At 41.7% G+C, this 24,174-nt stretch overlaps 1 protein-coding gene across 1 annotated transcript in view; it reads right to left on the bottom strand.

Annotated features, from left to right (window-relative positions):
- Positions 1-24,174, bottom strand: part of relt (RELT TNF receptor) — a 79,270-nt gene that overhangs the window by 17,497 nt on the left and 37,599 nt on the right. Inside the window, exons 7-8 of the mRNA XM_048533060.2 lie at positions 7,418-7,501; positions 1,266-1,368 (exon numbers count right to left, since the gene is read on the bottom strand). Coding sequence (XP_048389017.2) covers positions 1,266-1,368; positions 7,418-7,501 — 187 coding nt within the window. The remainder of the gene's footprint in view (positions 1-1,265; positions 1,369-7,417; positions 7,502-24,174) is intronic.

Here is a 24,174-nt window from a genome sequence, read left to right as displayed (position 1 = left end):
TGCAGTGATCACTTTCAATAAAAGATATTTCAATCAGTAAATTTCAGATCAGTTCATAGAAGCAGTTGACCTATGTATTTTATAGAAATAAACTTTTTTAAGGCCATGGATATTAGTGGTGGAAATCAAGAAACATTCTCATTTGAGGCAGCCTTTGAGAGCGTCAAACATTGCCCGATCTGGTTAAACAGAGTGAGATACTCTGCAGAAATATCATTTAAAATGTCCACTGTGCTATTATTGTAAAATTGTAAACACGTGCTTGATTATGATTTTGGGAATACGACTGGAATTTGTTCCCCTAAACAGACACCATTGCTCTCTGATGACGGGTCTAGGCCCAAAACGTCAGCTTTTGTGCTCCTGAGATGCTGCTGGGCCTGCTGTGTTCATCCAGCTCCACACTTTGTTGCCTTGGATTCTCCAGCATCTGCAGGCCTCATTATCTCTGACCATTGCTGTTCAGTTGAGCCAATCCTCCAAGTGCTCACAGGGATGTTTAATCATGACTGCTCATTTACTCACTTTGTATCAGTCAGCACCACACGCCAGAGGCTTTTACCCTATCAGACTGGGCAGCTTTGAACTCAGAGGCAAAACAACATTGTGTTAAGTCATTCAATCCACAATAGCACTAAGGTCACACAACCACAAAAACAACTTCAGGTTGACATGGAACAGAAGTAGGAAGTGAGTATCAACACAGCCATTTCATCAAGGCTCTGCAACTCCAGCGAATTGTGACTCTGAAACCAAGTTTTCAACAACTCGAAGACTTACTGAAAAAAAACAGAAATATTACAGGCAACCGAAGGCATCGCTACCAGTAGCAGAGCAGTTATGATTGGAAATGCACAAGAGGGCAGAATCAGAGGGTTGCACATACCTTAAAGAGTTATCTATTGGAGGAGATAAAAGCAAGTGGGGAGAAAAGGCAAGAGATATTCATTGCTTCCCCGCAAACCTTTCATGGTGAAACACACTGATATAAAATCATAAGATTGTAAAATTTTGTCAATTCTACATATAAAATTAATGACTGTGAAAGAAAAAGCTGTTTGATTGAGTGTGAAACCATCTTCTGCTGGTTTGAGGCGTTTTTCTGATTTCCTGCTGGCATTGGAAACAAAGCAGCTCAAGCGTTTGACTGATTAATGGCTGGAGTGTGGGAGCCAGTCATGAGGTGAAATCTCCAGGACTAGATTTAAATCAGCCAGCAAACTTTGACCCCAGATTTTAACATGCGTGTGTGAAAGAAAACTTACTTGTCTGCCACATTCTTGTTGGTGATCTCTGCCATGTTGTCCTTAGTGATTCCTTCCTTCCTCTCGTACTCCCTTAACATCTCATCCAAGGCTTCAGCATTTTCTGTTGTTCAGAGCAGAACTTAAAAAACTGATTGCCATGTAATGTGCATTCCTACACTCTCCAATGCTGCTGACTGCAGAGGGAGATCTCTAATGTGTTGTTTGCCAACTATAAAGACAGCTGACTCAGGCCCACAAATGAAAGAGATCTGCATCAGTATTTTACACCTCATTTAAAAATCATGCACAGCAATGAATAAGAGGAAAACTATCCTCTGAATCTTACTATAATATCTGAATTTGACATAATTAATCACAAATGACCAGTCTGAACTTCAATTTCTTGCATGCAATGGACAAAAACCCACCTAACACTTTGGGAGTTAAATTTTGCAATTAAAATGCAATCTTCCTCTGACTGCAATCGACAGCAATATCACATTACAGATCTGATCAGCTTCTCGGATCTGTATTTCTAAAATGTTTTTAGTTTGTGATACTGAGCAGGCGCCATCTTCACAAACACTTAATGATGTGACGGCACATCAAAACCAGGGGAAACTCGGAGCAAACAGGTTGCCCATCTTTATTTTCTGGATAAACAGGCAAAGATTTCATTGTGCTCCGATGCCTTTTTCTTTATGGAAGTTAACACGCTGCTGACCGCCAGTTTCACAGGGCTGGGTTTCCTCATTGTCATCGGGATCCTGACATTTGAACCAAATTGCAGTCCCTAGCCTGCACCAGACCCAGGGCACCCTCCTAATTGGATGTTCTCTGTCAGATCACAGGGTTGGCATCTCTGGAGCCTTGGCGACCCAACTGAGAGAAGTGGGCACTGCCAAAGTGGAGATCAAGGAATGGAGGGGCAGGCAGAAGCGAAATGTGATTAATTATCCAGAACAACGAAGACAGGATGAGTCATAGCACACAAGGGTAGACCCATAAGGGGGTAAAATTGTTTGGACTGGTCCTTCCTTGCTTAAATCCTGGTCAAAGGGGCATGGGGCCTGTAATCTGATTGTGTCCTGCCCTGCCATTGGGAGGCCATCTGCATTGAAGCCTTCTCCCCAGCCATTGGAACAATTGGCAGTTGGTGTTACATATTCCAAAAGATCCTGTCTTGTGACATTTAAAGGTGTCAGAAACAAAAAGAAATCTTTATTCTTCTTCTCTGGACTCCAGGAAAAAGGAATTAACAACTATATATTAAGCACTTTTAACACAATGAATTGTCCCAAAGTACTTTATGGGATCGTTATAAATCACAGTATGACCGAGAATGACAGATGACCGAAGGTTGCATGAACCAAGAGGAAATTAAGGTGAGGAGGTTCAGAGATGTAATGAGGAAATTCTAGAGCTAGGGACCTAGGCAACTGAAGATGTAGAGTCATACACTTGGAAACAGACCCTTCAGTTCAATCAGTCCATGCCGAGCCAAAGAATTATAGATTCATACCCAAGTGGAAAAGCTGCCCCTCAGGTCCTTTTTAAATCTTGCCCTTCTCGCCTTGAAAACAATTTCCCTAATTTTGAACTCCCCCACCCTATGGTTACCAGTGGCAGAGCAATTATGATTAGAAATGCACTAGAAGGCAGAATTAGAGGAGTGCAAATAATTTGGAAGGTTATAGATGTCAGGAGATAAAACAGCTCAGGAGTAAAAGCAAAAGATATTTACTGCATCCCTCCTAAACCTTTTATGGTGAAACCCACTGGTGTTATCTGGTGTATTTACTAGTGTAAGGATGGTGAACTATGACAGATTCAAGTCCACCACAAGTTCCAGGCCACATTTTCTGATAAACTACAGAACAAAGAAACAAAGAAACCTACAGCACAGGAACAGGCCCTTCGGCCCTCCAAGCCTGCGCTGATCAAGATCCTCTGTCTCACCTGTCATCTATTTTCTAACGGTCTGTGTCCATTTGCTCCCCGCCCATCCATGTACCTGTCCAAATATATCTTAAAAGACGCGAACGTGTCTGCGTCTACCACCTCTGCTGGCAACGCGTTCCAGGAACTCACCACCCTCTGCGTAAAGAACTTTCCACGCATATCTCCCTTAAACTTTCCTCCTCTCACTTTGAACTCATGACCCCTAGTAATCGAGTCCCTCACTCTGGGAAAAAAGCTTTTTGCTATCCACCCTGTCTATACCCCTCATGATTTTGTAGACCTCAATCAGGTCCCCCCTCAACCTCTGTCTTTCTAATGAAAACAATCCTAATTTATTCAACCTCTCTTCATAGCTAGCACCCTCCATACCAGGCAACATCCTGGTGAACCTCCTCTGCACCCTCTCCAAAGCATCCACACCCTTTTGGTAATGTGGCGACCAGAACTGCACACAGTATTCCAAATGTAGCCGAACCAAAGTCCTATACAGCTGCAACATGACATGCCAACTCTTGTACTCAATACTCCGCCCAATGAAGGAAAGCATGCCATATGCCTTCTTGACCACCCTATTGACCTGCGTTGTCACCTTCAGGGAACAATGGACCTGAACACCCAGATCTCTCTGTTCATCAATTTTCCCTAGGATTTTTCCATTTACTGTATAGTTCGCCCTTGAATTTGATTTTCCAAAATGCATCACCTCGCATTTGCCCGGATTGAACTCCATCTGCCATTTATCTGCCCAACTGTCCAGTCTATCTATATTCTGCTGTAATTTCTGATAGTCCCCTTCACTATCAACTACTCCACCAATCTTAGTGTCATCAGCAAACTTGCTGATCAGACCACCTACACCTTCCTCCAGATCATTTACATATATCACAAACAACAGAGGTCCCAGCACAGATCCCTGTGGAACACCACTGGTTACAGGTTTCCAATTTGAGAAAGTCTCTTCTACTACTACCCTCTGTCTCCTGTTGCCCAGCCAGTTTTTTATCCATCTAGCTAGCACACCCTGGACCCCATGTGACTTCACTTTCTCCATCAGCCTGCCATGGGGAACCTTATCAAATGTCTTACTGAAGTCCATGTATATGACATCTACAGCCTTTCCCTCATCAATCAGCTTTGTCCTGTCCTCAAAGAATTCGATTAAGTTCGTAAGACATGACCTTCCCTGTACAAAACCATGTTGCTTATCACTGATAAGCCCATTTTCTTCCAAATGGGAATAGATCCTATCCCTCAGTATCTTCTCCAGTAGCTTCCCTACCACTGACGTCAGGCTCACCGGTCGATAATTACCTGAATTATCCTTGCTGCCCTTTTTAAACAAGGGGACAACATTAGCAAGTCTCCAGTCCTCTGGGACCTCACCCGTATCTAAGGACACTGCAAAGATATCTGTTAGGGCCCCGGCTATTTCCTCTCTCGCTTCCCTCAGCAACCTGGGATAGATCCCATCCGAACCTGGGGACTTGTCCACCTTAATGTCTTTTAGGATACCCAACACTTCCTCCTTCCTTATGTCAACTTGACCTGGACTAAGCAAACATCTATCCCTAACCTCAACATCCGTCATGTCCCTCTCCTTGGTGAATACCGATGCAAAGTACTCATTAAGAATGTCACCCATTTTCTCTGACTCAGCGCATAACTTTCCTTCTTTGTCCTTAAGTGGGCCAATCCTTTCTCTAGTTCCCCTCTTGCTCTTTATATATGAATAAAAGGCTTTGGGATTTTCCTTAACCATGTTTGTCAGCAATATCTCATGTCCTCTCTTAGCCTTCTTAATCCCTTTTTTCAGATTCACTCTACATTCCAGATATTCTTGCAAAGCTTCGTCTGTCTTCAGTCGCCTTTTTTCTCTTGGCTAGTCTCACAATTTCACCTGTCATCCACGGCTCCCTAATCTTGCCTTTTCTATTCCTCATTTTCACAAGAACATGTCTCTCCTGCATGCTAATCAACCTTCTCCCAATCTACATTCCTCAGATCCTGCCGAATCTTGGTATAGTCGGCCTTTCCCCAGTTTAGTACTCTTCCTTTAGGAACACTCCTATCCTTGTCCATGAGTATTGTAAAACTTACGGAATTGTGGTCGCTATTTCCAAAGTAGTCCCCGACTGTAATATCAACCACCTGGCCGGGTTCATTCTCTAGCACCAGGTCCAGTATGGCCCTTTCCCGAGTTGGACTACATACATACTGCTCTAGAAAACCCTCCTGGACACACTTTACAAATTCTGCTCCGTCTTGACCCCTAACACTGAGTGAATCCCAGTCAATGTTGGGAAAATTAAAATCTCCCATCACCACCACCCTGTTTCTCCTACACCTTTCCATTATCTGTTTACATATTTGTACCTCTATCTCACGCTCGCTGTTGGGAGACCTGTAGTACAGCCCCAACACTGTTACCGCATCCTTCCTATTTCTGAGTTCTACCCATATTGCCTCACTGCTTGAGTCCTCCATGGGGCCCTCCTTCAGTGCGGCTGTGATATCGTCTTTGACCATTACTGCAACTCCTCCACCCCTTTTACCTCCCTCTCTATCCCGCCTGAAGCATCGATATCCTGGGACAACTAGTTGCCAGTCATGCCCTTCCCTCAACCAAGTCTCAGGAATAGCAATAACATCATACTTCCAGGTACCGATCCAAGCCCTAAGCTCATCTGCCTTGTCTACTACACTTCTCACATTAAAACAAATGCACCTCAGACCACCTGTCCGTTTGTGTTCATCGTCTGCTCCCCGACTAGTATTCCCTTTAGTCACACTGACTCCATTGTCTAGTTCCTTACAGGCTTTCGTTTCTACCTCTTTTCTGTCCAATATTTGGTTCCCATCCCCTTGCCACATTAGTTTAAACCCTCCCCCACAGCATTAGCAAAAGCACCCCCAAGGACATTGGTTCCAGTCCGGCTCAGGTGTAGACCGTCCAATTTGTAATAGTCCCACCTTCCCCAGAACCGGTTCCAATGTCCCAAAAATCTGAACCCCTCCCTCCTACACCATCTCTCAAGCCACGCATTCATCCTGGCTATTCTTTCATTTCTGCACTGACTAGCACATGGCACTGGCAGCAATCCTGAGATTACTACCTTTGAGGACCTACTTTTTAACTTGGCTCCTAACTCCCTAAATTCTGCTTGTAGTTCCTCATCCCGTTTTCTGCCTATATCGTTGGTGCCCATATGCACCACAATAACTGGCTGTTTTCCCTCCCCCTTCAGAATGTTCTGCAGCTGATTGGAGACATCCCTGACCTGTGCACCTGGGAGGCAACATACCATTCGGGGCCCCGTTTTTGACCGCAGAACCGCCTATCTACTCCCCTTACAATTGAATCCCCTATGACTATCGCCCTTCCATTCTTTTTCCCGCCCTTCTGTACAGCAGAGCCAGCCATGGTGCCGTGAACCTGGCTACTGCTGCCTTCCTCTGGTGAGCCATCTCCCCCAATAGTATTCAAAACGGAATACCTGTTTTGGAGGGAGATGACCGCAGGGGACACCTGCACTGCCTTCCTGCTCTTCCTCTGCCTTTTGGTCACCCATTCGCTGTCTCACTCAGCAATCCTAATCTGCGGTGTGACCAAATTGCTAAACGTGCTATCCACGACCCCCTCAGCATCGCGTATGCTCCAAAGTGAGTCCATCCGCAGCTCCAGAGCCGTCATGCGGTCTAACAAGAGCGGCAGTTAAAACACTAACAGTTAAAACAGAAACAGCAAAAATGAACAGATTCACATCCATATCTGAGGGCACAGTGGCACACAGGAATACCCAGCATGTATGCGATGCCATTCAATCAGTCTGATTGACAGCATTTGTCTTCTGGTTAATTGGATGGGGATATGGGGTAATAGATTCTGGAGGCTAGGTAGATCCACACTGATGAGCACAGGCCTGAGCAATTGGAGGTTGAAGAGAAGAAAAGTGATAACAGGGGGCAGCTCTGCCTTATTCAGTAGGTAAAAACCGAAATGGCATTTACCTCCTGGATCCAACAGAGTTCAAACTGTCAGGATTTCCCAGAATCAGCAAGGTGTAGCTTTGGTAGAGGAACAGCAGTGCTTTTACTAAATGGCAGAGCAGACTCTAAAAGCTCTCTCTCCTATTTCTTATTAATATTTAAAATCTGCCATATTTCTCTCAACAGGGTTGCAATGATAAGATTGATAAAACCACAATAACCTTTTTTTTCTGTGATCAGCCGCACCAGAACTCCGATGGTGTCTTCATTGGTTTCATCAGATCTGAAGGAATCTCCATTCATAGCTGCAGTAAAAGAGAAGAAATGAAATGAGGAGGATTTCTGCAGAATCAGACAGCAGCTGAACTTTCCATTGTTGAGTCTCTTTTTTGACTGACTGACTTTCTAGGGGTGATTCTCTGATCTAGGAAATGGTTGGAACAGGCTGGGATTTCCTAATGCAATATCTTTGGAGTGTGGCTGCGTACCAGAACCTCAAATCTGTGTATCGCTCCTACACTTTTGCCTCCTGTCCAGTCCATGCCAAACATTCCCACCAACCTTTCCTGTGGCTGAAAAGCTGAAAAGAGCAGCACTACTCCTTATAAGGTCCAGAGACCACTTACAACACAGTTTCACTTCAAATCTGATCCTCAACAATTTTCATTGCTTGTGTCTTTGGGCCTGTGTTCAGATTGAGCCTGACAATAGTGATTGTAGTTTTAAAAACAATACATTATTGACTGTAAAACACTTTGATGTGTATTAAGGTCATAAAAGATGCTACATAAATGTAAAACCCTTTCTTCACATGAATGAATTTTTAAAAATAAACATTGCTAAAACGGGTACATGTTTGAAGCTTATGTCTGCATTCACCAGGACTGGAATGTAAATAACTCAACTTTAAAGGGAACACCGACTTCAGTGTTTTGTTCCTTGTGTTTCAGTCCTGACAAGTGCAAAATGAAAAGCTCCAACTTTGTGCTTCTTTTAGCAGTGTTTAAGTTCTGTATTACCAAACAATTATTTCAATACCACGAAACCATTCTTATAAACTTTAGCTACAAGAGCAGGTCAGAGACCAGGTGCAGTGAATAACTCACCTCCTGACTCCCCAAAGCACGTCCACCATCTACAAGGCACAAGTCAGGAGTGTTTTGGAATATTCCCCATTTGTCTGGATGAGTGCAGCTCCAACAACACCCTGGCAGCTCAAGGCCATCGAAGACAAAGCAACTTGCCTGATCAGTAACCCTTTCACCACCTACAACATTCATTCTCTCCACTATCAACTCACAGTGCCGGCAGTGTGTACCATTAACAAGACACACTGCAACAGCTCAGCAGGGTTCCCTAAACTGGATCTTCCAAATTTACAAACACGGTCATCCAGAAGGACAAGGGCAGCAGATGCAAGGGAACACCACCACCAGCAAATTCCCCTCCAGGCCACACAACATCCTGACATGAAACTCTATCATTGTTCCTCTGTTGTCACTAACTGAAATGTGGAAGTGTTCACATTAAATGAACTGCAGTAGTTCAAGAAGGCATTTCACCACCCTCTCAAGAGCAATTAGGGATCAGGAATAAATGAGGGTCAGCCAGTGATGTCTACATTCCCTGAATGAATACAGCATATCATAACAATAAACTCCAAAATGCCTTGACGTCTTGCTTCTGTGATCCAAGGACAGCTTTGAATTACACCAAAACCTGGGTCAAACCTAAAGCAAGACATTTAGAGTCATAGAGTTACACAGCATAGAAACAGACCCTTCGGTCCAACTCATCTGTGCTGACCAGACATCCCAAACCGACCTAGTCCCATTTGCCAGCATTTGACCCACATCCCTCCAAACCCTTGTTATTCATGTACTCATCCAGATGCCTTTTAAATGTTGTAATCATACCTGCCTCCGTTAGTTCCTCTGGCAGCTCATTCCATACACATGAAAAAGTTATCCCTCAGGTCCTTTTTAAATCTTTTCCCTCTCACCTTAGACCTATACCCTCTAGTTCTGGATTCCCTTAACCTAGGAAAAATACCTTGGCCATTCACCTATCCATGCCCCTCATGATGTTTATACACCGCTATAAGTCACCCCTCAGCGTTCGATGCTCTTGAGAAATAAGCTCCAGCCCATTCAGCCTCTCCCTATAACTCAAACCTTCCAGTCCTAGCAACATACTTGTAAATCTTTTCTGCTCCCTCTCAAGCTTAACAACATTTTTCATATAGAAAGCCAACCAGAATTGTTTGCAATATTCTAAAAGTGGCCTCACCAATGTCTAGCTGCAACATAACATCCAACTACTATATTCAGTGTTCTGAGTGATGAAGGCAAGTGTGCCAAATGCCTTCTTCACCAGCCTTTCTACCTGTGACTCCACATTCAAGAACAGTACACCTGCACCCAAGGTCTCTTAGTTCAGCAATACTCCACAGGCCCCTACCACTAACTGTATCAGCCCTGTTTTGGTTTACCTTAATGCAACTCAACACCTCACATTTATCTAAATTAAACTCCATCTGCCACTCCTTGTCCCACTTGCTCATCTCATCAAGATCCCAATGTACGCTGAGATAACCTTCTTCACTGTTGGCTACATCACCAATTTTGGTGTCATGTGCAAATTTACTAACCATATCTCCTATATTGACATCAAAACCATTTACAATAAATGATGAAAAGCAGCGGACCCAACACTGATGCTTGTGGCACACCCCTAGTCACAGGCCTTCAGTTCGAAAAGCAAGCCTCTACCACCACTCTCTGTCTCTTACCTTCAAGCCAATTTTGTTTCCAATCGGCTAGTTCCCCTTGTATCTCATATGATTAAACTTATTAACCAGTCTACCATGTGGACTGCCTTGTTGAATGCCTTATTGAAATCTATATCGGTCACGTCAACCGCTCTACCTTCAATCTTCTATGTCACCTCTTCAAAAAACTCAATTAAGTTAGTGAGGCATGATTTCCCACACACACAGACATGCTGACTATCCCTAATTCATCCTTGCCTTTCCAAATACATATAAATTCTGCCCTTCAGAATCCCATCCAAAAACATAACCACTACTGATGTAAAACTCACCAGTCTATGGTTCCAGAGATAATGGGAACTGCAGATGCTGGAGAATTCCAAGATAACAAAGTGTGAGGCTGGATGAACACAGCAGGCCAAGCAGCATCTCAGGAGCACAAAAGCTCTATGGTTCCCTGGCTTTTCCTTATAGCATTTCTTAAACAATGGCGCAACCTCCAGTCTTCCCGCACCTCACACATAGATGTTGATAATACAAATATCTCAGTCAGGGGTCAAGCAATCACTTCCCTACCTTTCCAAAAAATTCTGGGAAACGCCTGATCATGCCTGGGGATTGATCTACCTTTAGGAATTTTAAGACCTCCAGCATCTCCTCTTCTGTAATATGAACACTTTTCAAAATATCAGTATTTATTTCTCTAAGTTCTCTGGGTTCCATGTTCTTCTTCACAGTAAATACTGACAGAAATATTCAGTTAATATCTCAACCATCTCCTGTGGTTCCACACATAGACAGCCATGTTGATCTTTAAGGAGCCCTATTGTCTCCAATAGTCACTCTTTTGCCCTTGATGTACTTACAGAAACCTTTTGGATCCTCCCTAACTCTATTTGCCAAGACTATCTCATGTCCCCTTTCTGCCCTCCTGATTTCCCTCTTAAGTACACTTCTACTCCTATAGGGATTCACTCAATCCCAACTGTCAATATCTGACATATGCCTCCTTTTTCTTGATCAGAGCCTCAATTTCTCTAGTCATCCAGCATTCCCTATACCTGCCAGCCTTGCCCTTCACGCTAATTGGAACATATTGTCTCCGAACTCTCATCTCATTCTTAGAAGCCTCCCAGTTACCAACTATCCCTTTACCTGTGAAAATCCTCCCTCAGTCAACTATTGAAAGTTCCTGTGTAATGCCATCAAAACTGACCTTATTCCAATTTAGAACTTTAACTTTTTGATCAGTTCTATCCTTTTCCATAACTATTTTAAAACGAATAAAATTATGATCGCTTGCCCCGAAGTGCTCCCCCACTGACAACTTAGTTACTTGCCCTGCCTTATTTCCCAAGAGTAGGTCAACTATTGCTCCTTATCTTGTAGGCACATCCACATATTGAATAAAGAAAGTTTTCTTGTACACATTTAATAAATTCCTCCTAAACCAAGCCCTTAATCCTGTGACAGTGCCAGTCTAACATTTCCCAACTGTTACATAAGAAAGAGGATTTAACCTCACTGTGAAGCCTCTTCCAGGATGCCTAACCTGAAGAAGTTACCCTCCTCCCTCTGGACCAACCTCAGGGGACCTCCCTCCCACTGCAACTCTCTTGTGGTATCTATCTTCAGTCCGCCTTCCCGTCTCTCCCTATTTATTTCAGAATCCTCTCCCCATCCCCCTTTTCTGATGAAGGGTCTAGGCCCGAAACGTCAGCTTTTGTGCTCCTAAGATGCTGCTTGGCCTGCTGTGTTCATCCAGCGCCATTCTTTGTTATCAAGGAAATATTCTTTCTCATTTAATTCCTTATAATATTGGCAAGTCAATACTCTTTGTTTACTGTGTTTCTACGTTGTAATCCATTATAGTTGGATTCTGCAACTTTACATTTTCATAATCAGAAGACCTTAGGTCAATGTATTTGGCAAAGACATCACTCAGTATCTCGTTTCCCATTACACTTAGAATACAAAAGTACAATACCCTGGAGTTTCAAAAGTCTATTTCCTGCACTGTGACCCTGTACAAGAGTGAATAATTATCTATCCCCCCATTAGATTTTCCATTACCCAACAATAACTTGAGTTTATGCAAATACCATATGAGAAGTTGACAGGAGTCATACTGAGTTTCACTTCTCACAAATACATTTCAAAGTGATGATCAGCTACATTACAGCATCGATAATTTAAAGGAGCTGATAAATAGTTGTATTTAAAACCTGTATTTGCTTGAGTGAATTGTTGTACCTCCTGTCTTAAATTTAGAGATACCTGGTTAGTTCAGTTCAATATTACCAGCAGACCAAGTCGCCGCAGCTCACGTGTGAAACTGGGCAGCAGCTGGATTTTCATGGCATTAGATTTTACAGCAAAACACAAACCAGTCAGATTGCTACTACAAGCAGAAATGAAAGGTAGATAAATTTTCCTTTCCTAGCTTTGGACTGCTGAGCTGACTTCTACAACCTCATCACCATGCTAGCCAATATCATCCAGTTCTTTGCAAGTATATACAGCTCAAGCTCTCCTGGAGCAGGGATACTGTCCCTACCTTTAAGCCAGTGGTCTAAATTCAAGTCTCACGTGCCCCAGATGTGTCACAATGTGTATGAACAGGTTGGTTAGAACTATCTAAACTATAGCTGCAAACTGAACCGTCACAAACTGAATCTCTGCTCACACTTGTCCATCACTTTACTAAGTTTCACAAGCAGGCTCAAACCTTCTTTCTGGTATGTAGCAGTTACACATTTTCTATTGCTTAATCTATGTTTATCATGTTACAAATCTTGGATTCCAGCATGAATGATTGTAAAAAAAATGTTTTTTGTTCAAATGAAGTTATAGCTCTGGAACTCAATTTTAAACAAATATTTATTTTCTAGTAATCCATCAACATTGACTTCTCCAGTGTTCACCTCCTTCCAATTTTCTCATCTTTACTCCCCTGAGGATGGTGGTGGTTTATATGTTCCATAGATTTTTCCACAGCTCCCTCTGCTCAACCAGGCAAAAGTGATCATTGTTCCCATGTGAATGCACAGTCCTCTGTCACCAGGAGTACTGCGGCTTGACGTTAATCTATTTATACTGTTCAGCAGAAATTAGGGATTGCCTAATCTCTTGTCCTCTCAATGCCACTGATGAGTCTAATTTTACTGCTACAATCACCATCCAGAACGAGATCTCTTTACAGGCTAGAGAATGAGATTTGTCAGCTGTACACTGGATGGTGCTTTTACAGATGCAACTAGTAGTGAAGTTTTCATAGATTTAAGCGCTGAAAAGATTCTTAAAGGAAATCTGCAGTCAGGTGAAGAAAAAGACAATTTTTTAATAAACTCTTCAAGACCCTTTGCATTAAAGTTTACTTCACAAAAATAGTATTTTCTTTTTCCTTTATTCTTTCGAGGGATGTGGGCGTTGCTGGCAAGGCCAGGATTTGTTGTTAATTTCGAAATGAACTGAGTGAATTAACAATGTTCTTTCACAGCGCAGTTAAAGGTCAGCCACATTGCCATAGATCTGGAGTCATGTGTGGGCTAGATTGAGAAGGATGGCATATTTCCTTCCCTTGAAGGACAGTAATGAACCAAATGGGTTTTTACAGAAATTGATAATATTTTAATGGTCACTATTATGTAAATTTTAATTATAGATTTTTTTTATTGATCAGATTTGAATGCATGCCCTTAAAACATTAGTCAGGAATCTGAATTGCTTGACTTGTGCCATTACCAATATATCACAAAGTCCACAAAGCTCTTCATCACCTCATTCATTCATGAAAACTTAACAACGAAGTTTAACAAAAAAAATCAAATAACATTTCTTTTAATCTTAATTTGAGCATGTTTCAGTTCACAAATGTGTAAATCTATATTGGTCAACTCAGTGATTTTCAGAGATAATCTTTGAAGAAACAACTCACAAATTTCCAGACCTTTACCAGCTTCCTCTTTACACAAATTTTCCCTGAAGACCCATTAGGATGCTTTCCCTAAACAATCCTGTGATACATTAAACTTTGTCACAGCTGTTTTATATTCGGCATCCCGTACACACTGTTTGCTTACTCTTAGCAAGCACAGAAACAGTGAGTAATCACTGATAACCAGTCACAAGCAACTATCAAAGATAAATATATAATTTGATTTCTATCAGGAATGCAAAAGCTTCCACATTGTATCACTGCTAAAGCTGGACACAGGATTTATTAAAAAAAATACTGAGCTGGTCATAGTAATTCTCGGAAGAACTGGGTAGTTTAATGAGTTTACATTTTACTTTAAAGTAGTACCACCTGTTTTAAGACTCCCTGAGTCTATGCCTAAAAAATACTCAGCAGGGATGAGCAGCAGGGACATCTAAGCCCCAATTTGCACCATCAAAATATTGGAAATGAAACTTGAGATTTCTAACAAACATAGAACACGTTGTATCAAAAGGGAAACAGGTCCAATGCCAAACACTTTAATGCAGCTTTGAACAAAATTCCTGCTAACTTCTACAATTTCTTATATAATAATTTACAAAGACTAATGTTGGGGGCAGATGTTAGCTTGGAAGCCTATAATGCAGATTTGTTGCACGTCATGTAAGTATTATTGAACAAAATGTAGACATATACAATATATACTGTATTTATGATGTATGTATAAAAGCGTATTTAAATTAGCAACCTTCATTCCTCAGGGTACTACCATGAACACAGTCAATGCAATGTGCCTGGTTTAAAGATAAACAGATTAGCAGTTAACTGCTGGCACCAGTTGGATGATTTCTACATGACAGTGTGTCTGCCAGAGTCAACTTGACAATCTATCAGCAGACTTTTCTTATCCAGTATAAATATGTTGAAACCCTTTATGTAGGCAATGTAAAAGAGAGAGGTGGTGGCCTAGTGGTAGTAGGCTGTTCATCCAGTGATCTGGGTAAAATTCTGGGGACCTGAGTTCAAGTCCCACTGTGGCAGATGGTGGAATTTGAATTCAATTTTTTTAAAAAGTCTGGAATTAGGAATCTAACGTTGACCATGAAACCCACTGGCTCACAAATGTTCTTTCGGGAAGGAAGCTGCCGTCCTTACCTGGACTGGCCTCCATGTGACTCCAGACTCCAGGCCCACAGAAATGTACATGACTCTTAACTGACTTATGGGCATTTAGAGATGGGCAATAAATGCTGGCCTAGCCAATGAGGTCCTCATCCTGTGAATGAATTCAAAAAGTCTTGCAAATTGTCCTGAAAAGTGAAAAATTATAACATTCAGGAAATGTGCCCTTTTCAGCAATACTCAAGAAATAACACTCTGAAATTTACAATTTTGTCAACTGACTTTTCTTTTTGATCAGAGGTGATTTTATCATTCTCAGATCATTCCCTAAACAGCAGTAGACAGGACACTGTTGTGATATACAAGGCCAAGAAATAATAGATTATGCTGCAATCAAGTGAACAATTTTAGCCTGGCAAAGGGGACAATAGCATAGTGCTACTCTTACTGGACTAGTCATCGGGACATTACGTCTACCCAAGAGCTGGGAAAATTCCTACCAAATAGACTTTGGTTTCGTATTAGCAAACTGCAGATAACTTGGCTCAATTGCTTTCAGCAAATTCATAAAGTGGCTATAATCTCAACACCATGAGCACTATATAAAAAAACTTAAGTAAATTGACTGAAAATGTTTCAACTTTGAAGAAGAAAAATCAAAATAAATCATCAATTTTTTTTTACACAATTGTGTTATGACCACAGAGCACACCAGACACATTGGGAAAGAAGAATTATTTTAGAAAGAACTCTGGCTTCAATTTTCCTTTCCCCTCCACAGGCACTTCTTTTGATAGGAGGCTTTCTTCTTCTCAAATAGAAAAGTCATTGAGCATGAAAAGATTCCATTTGTGACCAGACCAGGAAAAGAGTCAGCACAAGCTACAGGTAGACTAATAAGAGAAATGGGTTAATGTGCTGAAAAATAGCAGATGGAGTAAAGTTTGGATAAATGCGAGGTACTGCATTTTGGTACAACAAATTCGGGCAGCACTTATACAATAAATGATAGGGCCATGAATAGTGTTGTAGAACAGAGGGACTTAGAAGTTCAGGTGCATAATTCTTTGAAGTTTGCATCACATATAGACAGGGTGATTAAAAAGTTGTTTAGCACGCTGGCCTTCATTGTTCAGTCTTTTGAGTATAGGAGTTGGGAAGTCTTGTTGAGGTTGTACAGGACATTGGTGAGGCCAGTTTTGGAGTACTATGTCCAGTTCTGGTCACCCTGTTATGGGAAGGATATTATTAAGCTAGAGAGAGGGTCAGAAGAGATTTACCAGAATGTTTCCAGCTTTGGAAGGTTTGAGTTATTTATAAAAAGGCTGGATAGGCTAGAACATTTTTTTCACTGGAGCATTGGAGGTCGAATAGTTTATAAAATCATGAGGATATAGGTAGGATTAATGGTAGGTATCTTCTCCCCTAGATGGAGAATTTCAACAATGGGGGCATACTTTTAAGGTGAAAAGAGAGTGATTTTAAAAAAAGATATGTGGCACAAATTTATTTACACAGAGGGTGGTTCACATATGGAATGAATTTCCAGAGGAAGTGATGGGTGCAGGCACAGTTACAGTGTTAAAAAGGCATTTACACAAGTACATGAATCGGACAGCTTTGGAGAGATATGAGCCAGAACAGGCAAATGGACTAGTTTAGTTTGGGATTATATTCAGCATGGAATGGTTGAACCAAAGGGTCTGTGTCCGTGCAAATCCATATGATTCTATTAAAGGGTGGGATTTGGAGGTGAAAGAAAAGAGGGGAACAGGACGTTAACTATCTATCATGTGAACACGTTGCAGTGATGTAGCATGCGTACTCAAAACTGATGACTCATAGCAAAAATTGTACAGATTTACAAAGCAGCCTCTGGCAGCTGATGTCAATACTTATCTGCCTTCCACTAAATTTATGGTTAGCAAGCAGGAACTAAAATTAAACATACATCCAACATAATAGTCAGCATTTTAATAATCATAAGAGAGAATAAACAGTTGGACTTGATTAAGGATTTGATTTAATTATCAGCATCCAGACCAGCTTTGATTCGGCAAATAATTGTGCGCTAGGAGTCTACCATTTTTCCATTCCATTCAACTTTCAGTTCAACAAGTCTTTAGCTGACCAGAGCTGTAGAATCAAACACTTTGAATGCTAGCAGTGATCCAATTACTCCTGCTATCTATTGTGCACACAGACAGCAGATTAATTTAATCAGAGACAATGTGCTACAAAAATTGGACATGCAGCTACTGGAATATATTGCAGCAGAGTTTTTCCATGGGACAGAAGCTTGTTCCTCTGATCATTTCATAGTGAGTTTACTGAAGGAAGACCTACAGTAAGCACAGCTGCCAAATGTTTATATTTTCACGAATGTTTCTGGTTTGTGCAGCATCCCAGATTTTCAGCTACAGATTGCAAACATCCCACAAGTGAATCTAGATGTGGCTTCTGCGTGCGTGGGGTTTCAGGGAAGTTACAGACAGAGACGGTTCCTGTGCAGGATGGACTAAATGAGCAAAAAAAAAGGTATTTTCCCAGGCTTGGCACAGAATAGTTGGCGGATATCCTTCACTTCAAAAGAACAATACAGAAACTGCAGCTGCAGTCAGTCCTACGGTAGGTTGGCAGCACAACACACACAACAATGATCAAAAGATGACATTTCACCTCTCTATTGAAAGGTCAAAACACCTCACCTACGGTCAATATGTGGCTGCAGCCAGAAACAACACAGAGTGACAATTAGAGTGCAGGCAAGATGCATGGAGAATAGTGATAACGCTACTGAACCCAGAAAATCAGCCCAATCATTGAATCCCTATATTGTGGAGGCAGGCTACTTGCCTGGATCCACCCCATCCCTGTAACACTGCACTTCCCATGACTAACACTCTTAACAGGGAATTTAACATGGCCAATGCACATCTTCGGACTGTAGGGGGAAATAGGAGCACCTGGAGGAAACCCATGCAGATACAGGGATAACATGCAAACTCCACACAGACGGTCACCCAAGAGGAGAAATCAAACCCAGGTCCTGGGCACTGTGAGGCAGCAGTGCTAACCACTGAACCACCATGCCTCCTTGAAAGATGAGGCATATTTTGGAGACACAATGTCAAATCCCACCTTGAGATTTAAAGTTAATTTATTAATAAATCTAGAATAGAATCCTAGGCAGACATTACACTGGGGCCTTTAGCTTTTATCCAGCTGGTCTTACCAATGTTTAGAGAAATGCATTTGAACATATTATTCTGGCTGGTTTGCCATAGTCATGTGACATCTACGTCTGATTTACATGCATTTAGTTTGTAGTAGCTGTGATGAAGGAAATAATGTTATTGTTAGTATTTGCAAACTGAGGTTATAATGTGGACAGAACCACGTGTAGGTTGAAGTTTCATTTGCATTCCTATATTGTTCTGTGTGGGTTAAGGGGAGCTGATTTTAGTTTCATTTGAATTCTGAGAGTGGTAATAGATTATCTGGAAATTTGCTCATTACATTCAAATGAGACTTCTAAAAACTCTCAGGATGAATAAGTTAATGCTTTAGAAACCAACAGTAGAAGATAATGATAAAAAAATTGGGTTGTTATCCAGTAACAAGGTGTCCATGGCATAAGGAAACAAAAACAATATTCATTTTAGAAAGAAAGACAGAATCATCCAGAAGGTTAGTGAATGTGCTGGATTTCTTCCAGAGAGAAGCAGGGTATTCAAAGAGAAAAAGGTCTAAAACATCAACAGTGGTAATGGGAACTGCAGATGCTGGAGAATCCAAGACAACAAAGTGTGAAGCTGGATGAACACAGCAGGCCAGGCAGCATCTCAGGAGCACAAAAGCTGACGTTTCGGGCCTAGACCCTTCTAGGCCCGAAACGTCAGCTTTTGTGCTCCTGGGATGCTGCTTGGCCTGCTGTGTTCATCCAGCTCCACACTTTGTTGTCTCTAAAACATCAACAGTATTGTTTAGCTGTTTCCAGGCAGAGCAGAAGAAAAGACATTCTGATTGGCTTAAAACTTAGTAAGAGTAAAGCTCTAAGATCAAAAACTTTAAAAGGATCAGACTGGAACACTTCCTATAAGGCTGTTGAATGCAGGATTTTGAAAGAGTAAATAAGCTGTGTTAACATGCTCATTTTAGGCCACACGAACAGCCATCAACTAAAGAAAGCACCGAGTTAATACAGATGCTTGGCAGAAAGAGACCAAGTATCGCCCAGCCCAGTGAACAAGGAACTTTAAAGTGAAGATGGAATGACCCTTTACTAAAGTTCAAGCACGTGTAAGATCGTTATTGGGACTAAAAGGGTTGAATCTTTACTTCTAATATTTGTATTGTAATAAGACAATTTCAAATAGTTTTCTTTCTACTTTTCTGTATAATAAATTTTGTGCTTTCATTAAAAGTGCATTGGGAGCCTCTTACAATCCTGTTCAATGACTGGCCATTGTGGTGAACAAGTTGCAAAGCTAAAAACTCTGATCTATTAAGGGTTCAGTGGACATACACACCAAGGTCCCTCTGATTCGTGGTGCTTCCCAGGGTCCTACTGTTCATCATGTGTTCTCTTGCCTTGTTTGTCCTGCCCGAGTGCATCACCTCACATTTATCCAGATCGAACTCCACTTGCTACTGAACACCCCATCTGACCAGCCCTCTTCTAGTTTAGAGCTATTCTCCTCCCTATTTACCACTCCACCAATTTTTGGATCATCTGCAAACTTACTAATTATGGATGCTATTTGGCAGATACAGATGGTTTGTGTATGCAATTTGGCATTTCCACTGCTCAAATAAAGTAACAACTCTGATAGCACAAAATAATCTGCAAGCTTTTCGAATGGAAGCCATCACAGATCACAATCATAATCTGGTGCAACCATCAGACAGAAATCAACAGATGAATCTGAACAAGAAAAGGATTGAATTGAAGCTGCCAGAAGTCAAGCACAGAGATCATTTACTGACAGCAGAAGGGTTACACCAAGATCCAGATAAGGTGAGATCTGTTGCAAAGACATAGTGACTGACAAACGTGAAAACAGCACAATGATTTTTTGGCTATGTGAACTACTTAGCAAAGCTGTTGCCTAATTTGTCACATTGCGAGACTCTACTCAAGTCAAATGGAAAGGCTGAGGCAACAGTGAAAATTGCTAAAACGGATCACTAAAGAAATTGAGCAAGTCCAGCAAGAAGTTGTACAATGCAGTGGGAAAATAGCCCCTACTGAGGGCATGGAAGTAGTCTAGACCAAAGATTAATTAATTAACATTCAAACTATTCTCATAATTATGAAAATAATACTGAAGCCAGGTGAGAGTGACAAAAACAAGGGGAACTAACAGCCAAATTTCTCTTTGATAAAACTGCAAAATTATTTCTAGAGCTAAGCACTTGAGAGCCAGAGTGCAAACATTCAACACTTTCAACAAGTGTCAGCACAAGTGGCTACCTGAGACTTGTGTACAGCAGTTGTGACCTCGATCATATGCTGTAGATGTGAATAACCACATATACAATCATTATTGCAGATGTATTTACAATTAAAGAAGCAGTGCCTTCAGTACAGCCAGCTGTTGATGGAAATTAAAATTATAGGGGCAGTCAAAGGGTTAAATCTCACAATGATCAGCAGGATGATGTACTGATTTATGAAGTGTTACAATAATCTATAGAATGCTATACCTTAATAGAATGAAGTGCTGGAGCATAGGTCAAGGGAGTGTAGAACAATGGTAGTACACAGGTTAGCTATTAATGGCAGCTTAAATGCTTGTGGCAGATGTAATAATAAATAAGAATCTTGGATACAGGCACAAGATGGCTTCTCGATGCAAGTTAGCAACAAAATGGCTTCCAGGGTGCAAACTGTTTACTAATTCTGCTAAAGCTACGTAATTCACTAACTCTCAGGCCGCTGCAAAGAAAGATAGTAGACAATGCGCTTTTCAAAATACAGCAGTAACCTGATAAGATAGAGAAGCACTAGCCGCTCTGACTGACCTTCAAGTGCAGGTGCAATGGCTCTCTGTTGAGAAATAGGAATGATCTAAGAGTAGTGACATAAGTTGTTTACCAATTAATACCATTGGGCGTGCTGATAATTTGAAGAAAATAGGTTAGCAAAAAGGTATAAAAACTAACAAGCCCCAAGGATCGGGGGCGATTGGGAAACCATTTTCTGATTGTCACAGCTTTTGTTTGCAAATAAAAGTTTAATTTTCCTGAAGAATTCTCTGCATCTCCTGGTAGTTTCTCCGCTACACTGTTCAAAAGATGTGATCTCATCATCAGCTTGAAGCACAAAACATCCATCAGTCCCACAAGTCCATGCTTCCCTAATATTGAAAATGGATCAGCAACAATGCTTACCACCACAACAGCACATGCTATGGAAATGATACCCCGCTGGCAAAAGAACATCACCCGAGGAACCAGACAAACAGCTACACCTCCCATCAGAAGATCTACATGAGTTGAAGATTATGCATGCAATGCATGTGCAGAGGCTAGCAGAGGTAGGATTAGCTAAAATTAACACACAATTCTGTTAATGAATGCTCATATTCTTTGATGACCATGAATATTGGGTAACTTGCAATTTTGGGTAACTCGTGGCTACAAAAAAAACATACAAATTTGTTTCTTTTGATGAAATGAGATTGTTTGAAGAAACTTATTTGCACATGGTGTACTGGATGGGGTACTACAATCATGTGACTTCTACCTCTATTGCAAGTGCTTTCACTTTAGTTTGTGGAGGCATTAAACACATTATATGAAACAGCCAAGGAGCCTGACTCTACCCAGCATCCTGATCCCTTTCTGGAATAGTTTTCTCAGAATGATAGCTACCATAAAGTTGAGCTTAAGGAGGGGCTGTGAATGAATCACAGCATTGCAATTCTGATGACAACAACTTTATCTCACATTTGGCTTACTGGGTCCACCCAGGTGTGAGACATTGTAGATGCATAAATCATTCTTAAGTACTTCCTCATTATAGCTCAATTGCATTTCCCGAAAGATATTTTTAAGCTGGAGAGGGTTTAGAAGAGATTTACCTGGATATTGCCAGGAGAGGAGGATTGAGTTATAAGGAAAGGCTGAATGAGTTGAGGCTTTTTCACTCGACCGTAGGAGAGTGAAGCCAAATAAAGATTTCTAAAATCACAATGTTTACAGATAAGGTGAATAGCAGATGTATTTTCCCTAGGGTGGGGGATTTCAAGAGTATTTTTAAGGTGAGAGGAGAAAGTTCTAAAAAACACATGGGGGCAATTTTTCTTACTCAGAAGCTGGCTCATGTGTGGAATGAACCTCCGGAGGAAGTTGTGGATGTGGCTACGGTTACAACGTTTAAAAGACATTTAGCTAAGTACATGAATAAGAAATGTTTAGAGGGATATGGACCAAGGGCAAGAAGGTGGGACTAGCTTAGTTTGCAATTATGGTCAGCATGGACTAGTTGGGCTGTTTCCGTGCTGTATGACTGCAAATATTTGGTACTGGGAGTGAATGTTAGAACATAGAACATAGAACAGTACAGCACAGAACAGGCCCTTCAGCCCACAATGTTGTGCCGACCATTGATCCTCATGTATGCACCCTCAAATTTCTGTGACCATATACATGTCCAGCAGTCTCTTAAATGACCCCAATGACCTTGCTTCCACAACTGCTGCTGGCAACGCATTCCATGCTCTCACAACTCTCTGCGTAAAGAACCTGCCTCTGACATCCCCTCTATACTTTCCACCAACCAGCTTAAAACTATGACCCCTCGTGCTAGCCATTTCTGCCCTGGGAAATAGTCTCTGGCTATCAACTCTATCTATGCCTCTCATTATCTTGTATACCTCAATTAGGTCCCCTCTCCTCCTCCTTTTCTCCAATGAAAAGAGACCGAGCTCAGTCAACCTCTCTTCATAAGATAAGCCCTCCAGTCCAGGCAGCATCCTGGTAAACCTCCTCTGAACCCTCTCCAAAGCATCCACATCTTTCCTATAATAGGGCGCCCAGAACTGGACGCAGTATTCCAAGTGCGGTCTAACCAAAGTTTTATAGAGCTGCAACAAGATCTCACGACTCTTAAACTCAATCCCCCTGTTAATGAAAGCCAAAACACCATATGCTTTCTTAACAACCCTGTCCACTTGGGTGGCCATTCTAAGGGATCTATGTATCTGCACACCAAGATCCCTCTGTTCCTCCACGCTGCCAAGAATCCTATCCTTAATCCTGTACTCAGCTTTCAAATTCGACCTTCCAAAATGCATCACCTCGCATTTATCCAGGTTGAACTCCATCTGCCACCTCTCAGCCCATCTCTGCATCCTGTCAATGTCCCGCTGCAGCCTACAACAGCCCTCTACACTGTCAACGACACGTCCGACCTTTGTGTCGTCTGCAAACTTGCTGACCCATCCTTCAATTCCCTCGTCCAAGTCATTAATAAAAATTACAAACAGTAGAGGCCCAAGGACAGAGCCCTGTGGAACTCCACTCACCACTGACTTCCAGGCAGAATATTTTCCTTCTACTACCACTCGCTGTCTTCTGTTGGCCAGCCAATTCTGTATCCAAGCAGCTAAGTTCCCCTGTATCCCATTCCTCCTGACCTTCTGAATAAGCCTACCATGGGGAACCTTATCAAATGCCTTACTGAAGTCCATATACACCACATCCACAGCTCGACCCTCATCAACCTTTCTAGTCACATCCTCAAAAAACTCGATAAGGTTTGTAAGGCATGACCTACCCCTCACAAAGCCGTGTTGACTGTATTTGATCAAGCCATGCTCTTCCAGATGGTCATAAATCTTATCCCTCAGAATCCTTTCTAACACCTTGCAGACGACAGACGTGAGACTTACTGGTCTATAGTTGCCAGGGATTTCCCTATTTCCTTTCTTGAAGAGAGGAATTACATTTGCCTCTCTCCAGTCCTCAGGTACGACTCCAGTGGAGAGCGAGGATGCAAAGATCTTCGCAAGTGGCGAAGCAATTGCATTTCTCGCTTCCCAAAGCAGCCGAGGACAAATCTGATCCGGGCCTGGCGACTTGTCAATCTTAATGTTTGACAAAATTTTCAGCGCATCAGCTTCGTCTATCTCTATCCA

The sequence above is a fragment of the Stegostoma tigrinum genome, chromosome 6 (assembly GCF_030684315.1).
Source record: "Stegostoma tigrinum isolate sSteTig4 chromosome 6, sSteTig4.hap1, whole genome shotgun sequence".
Classification (NCBI taxonomy): Eukaryota; Metazoa; Chordata; class Chondrichthyes; order Orectolobiformes; family Stegostomatidae; genus Stegostoma; species Stegostoma tigrinum.
Note: the sequence above shows the minus strand (reverse complement) of the source record. Positions and strands in the feature narration are given on the sequence as shown.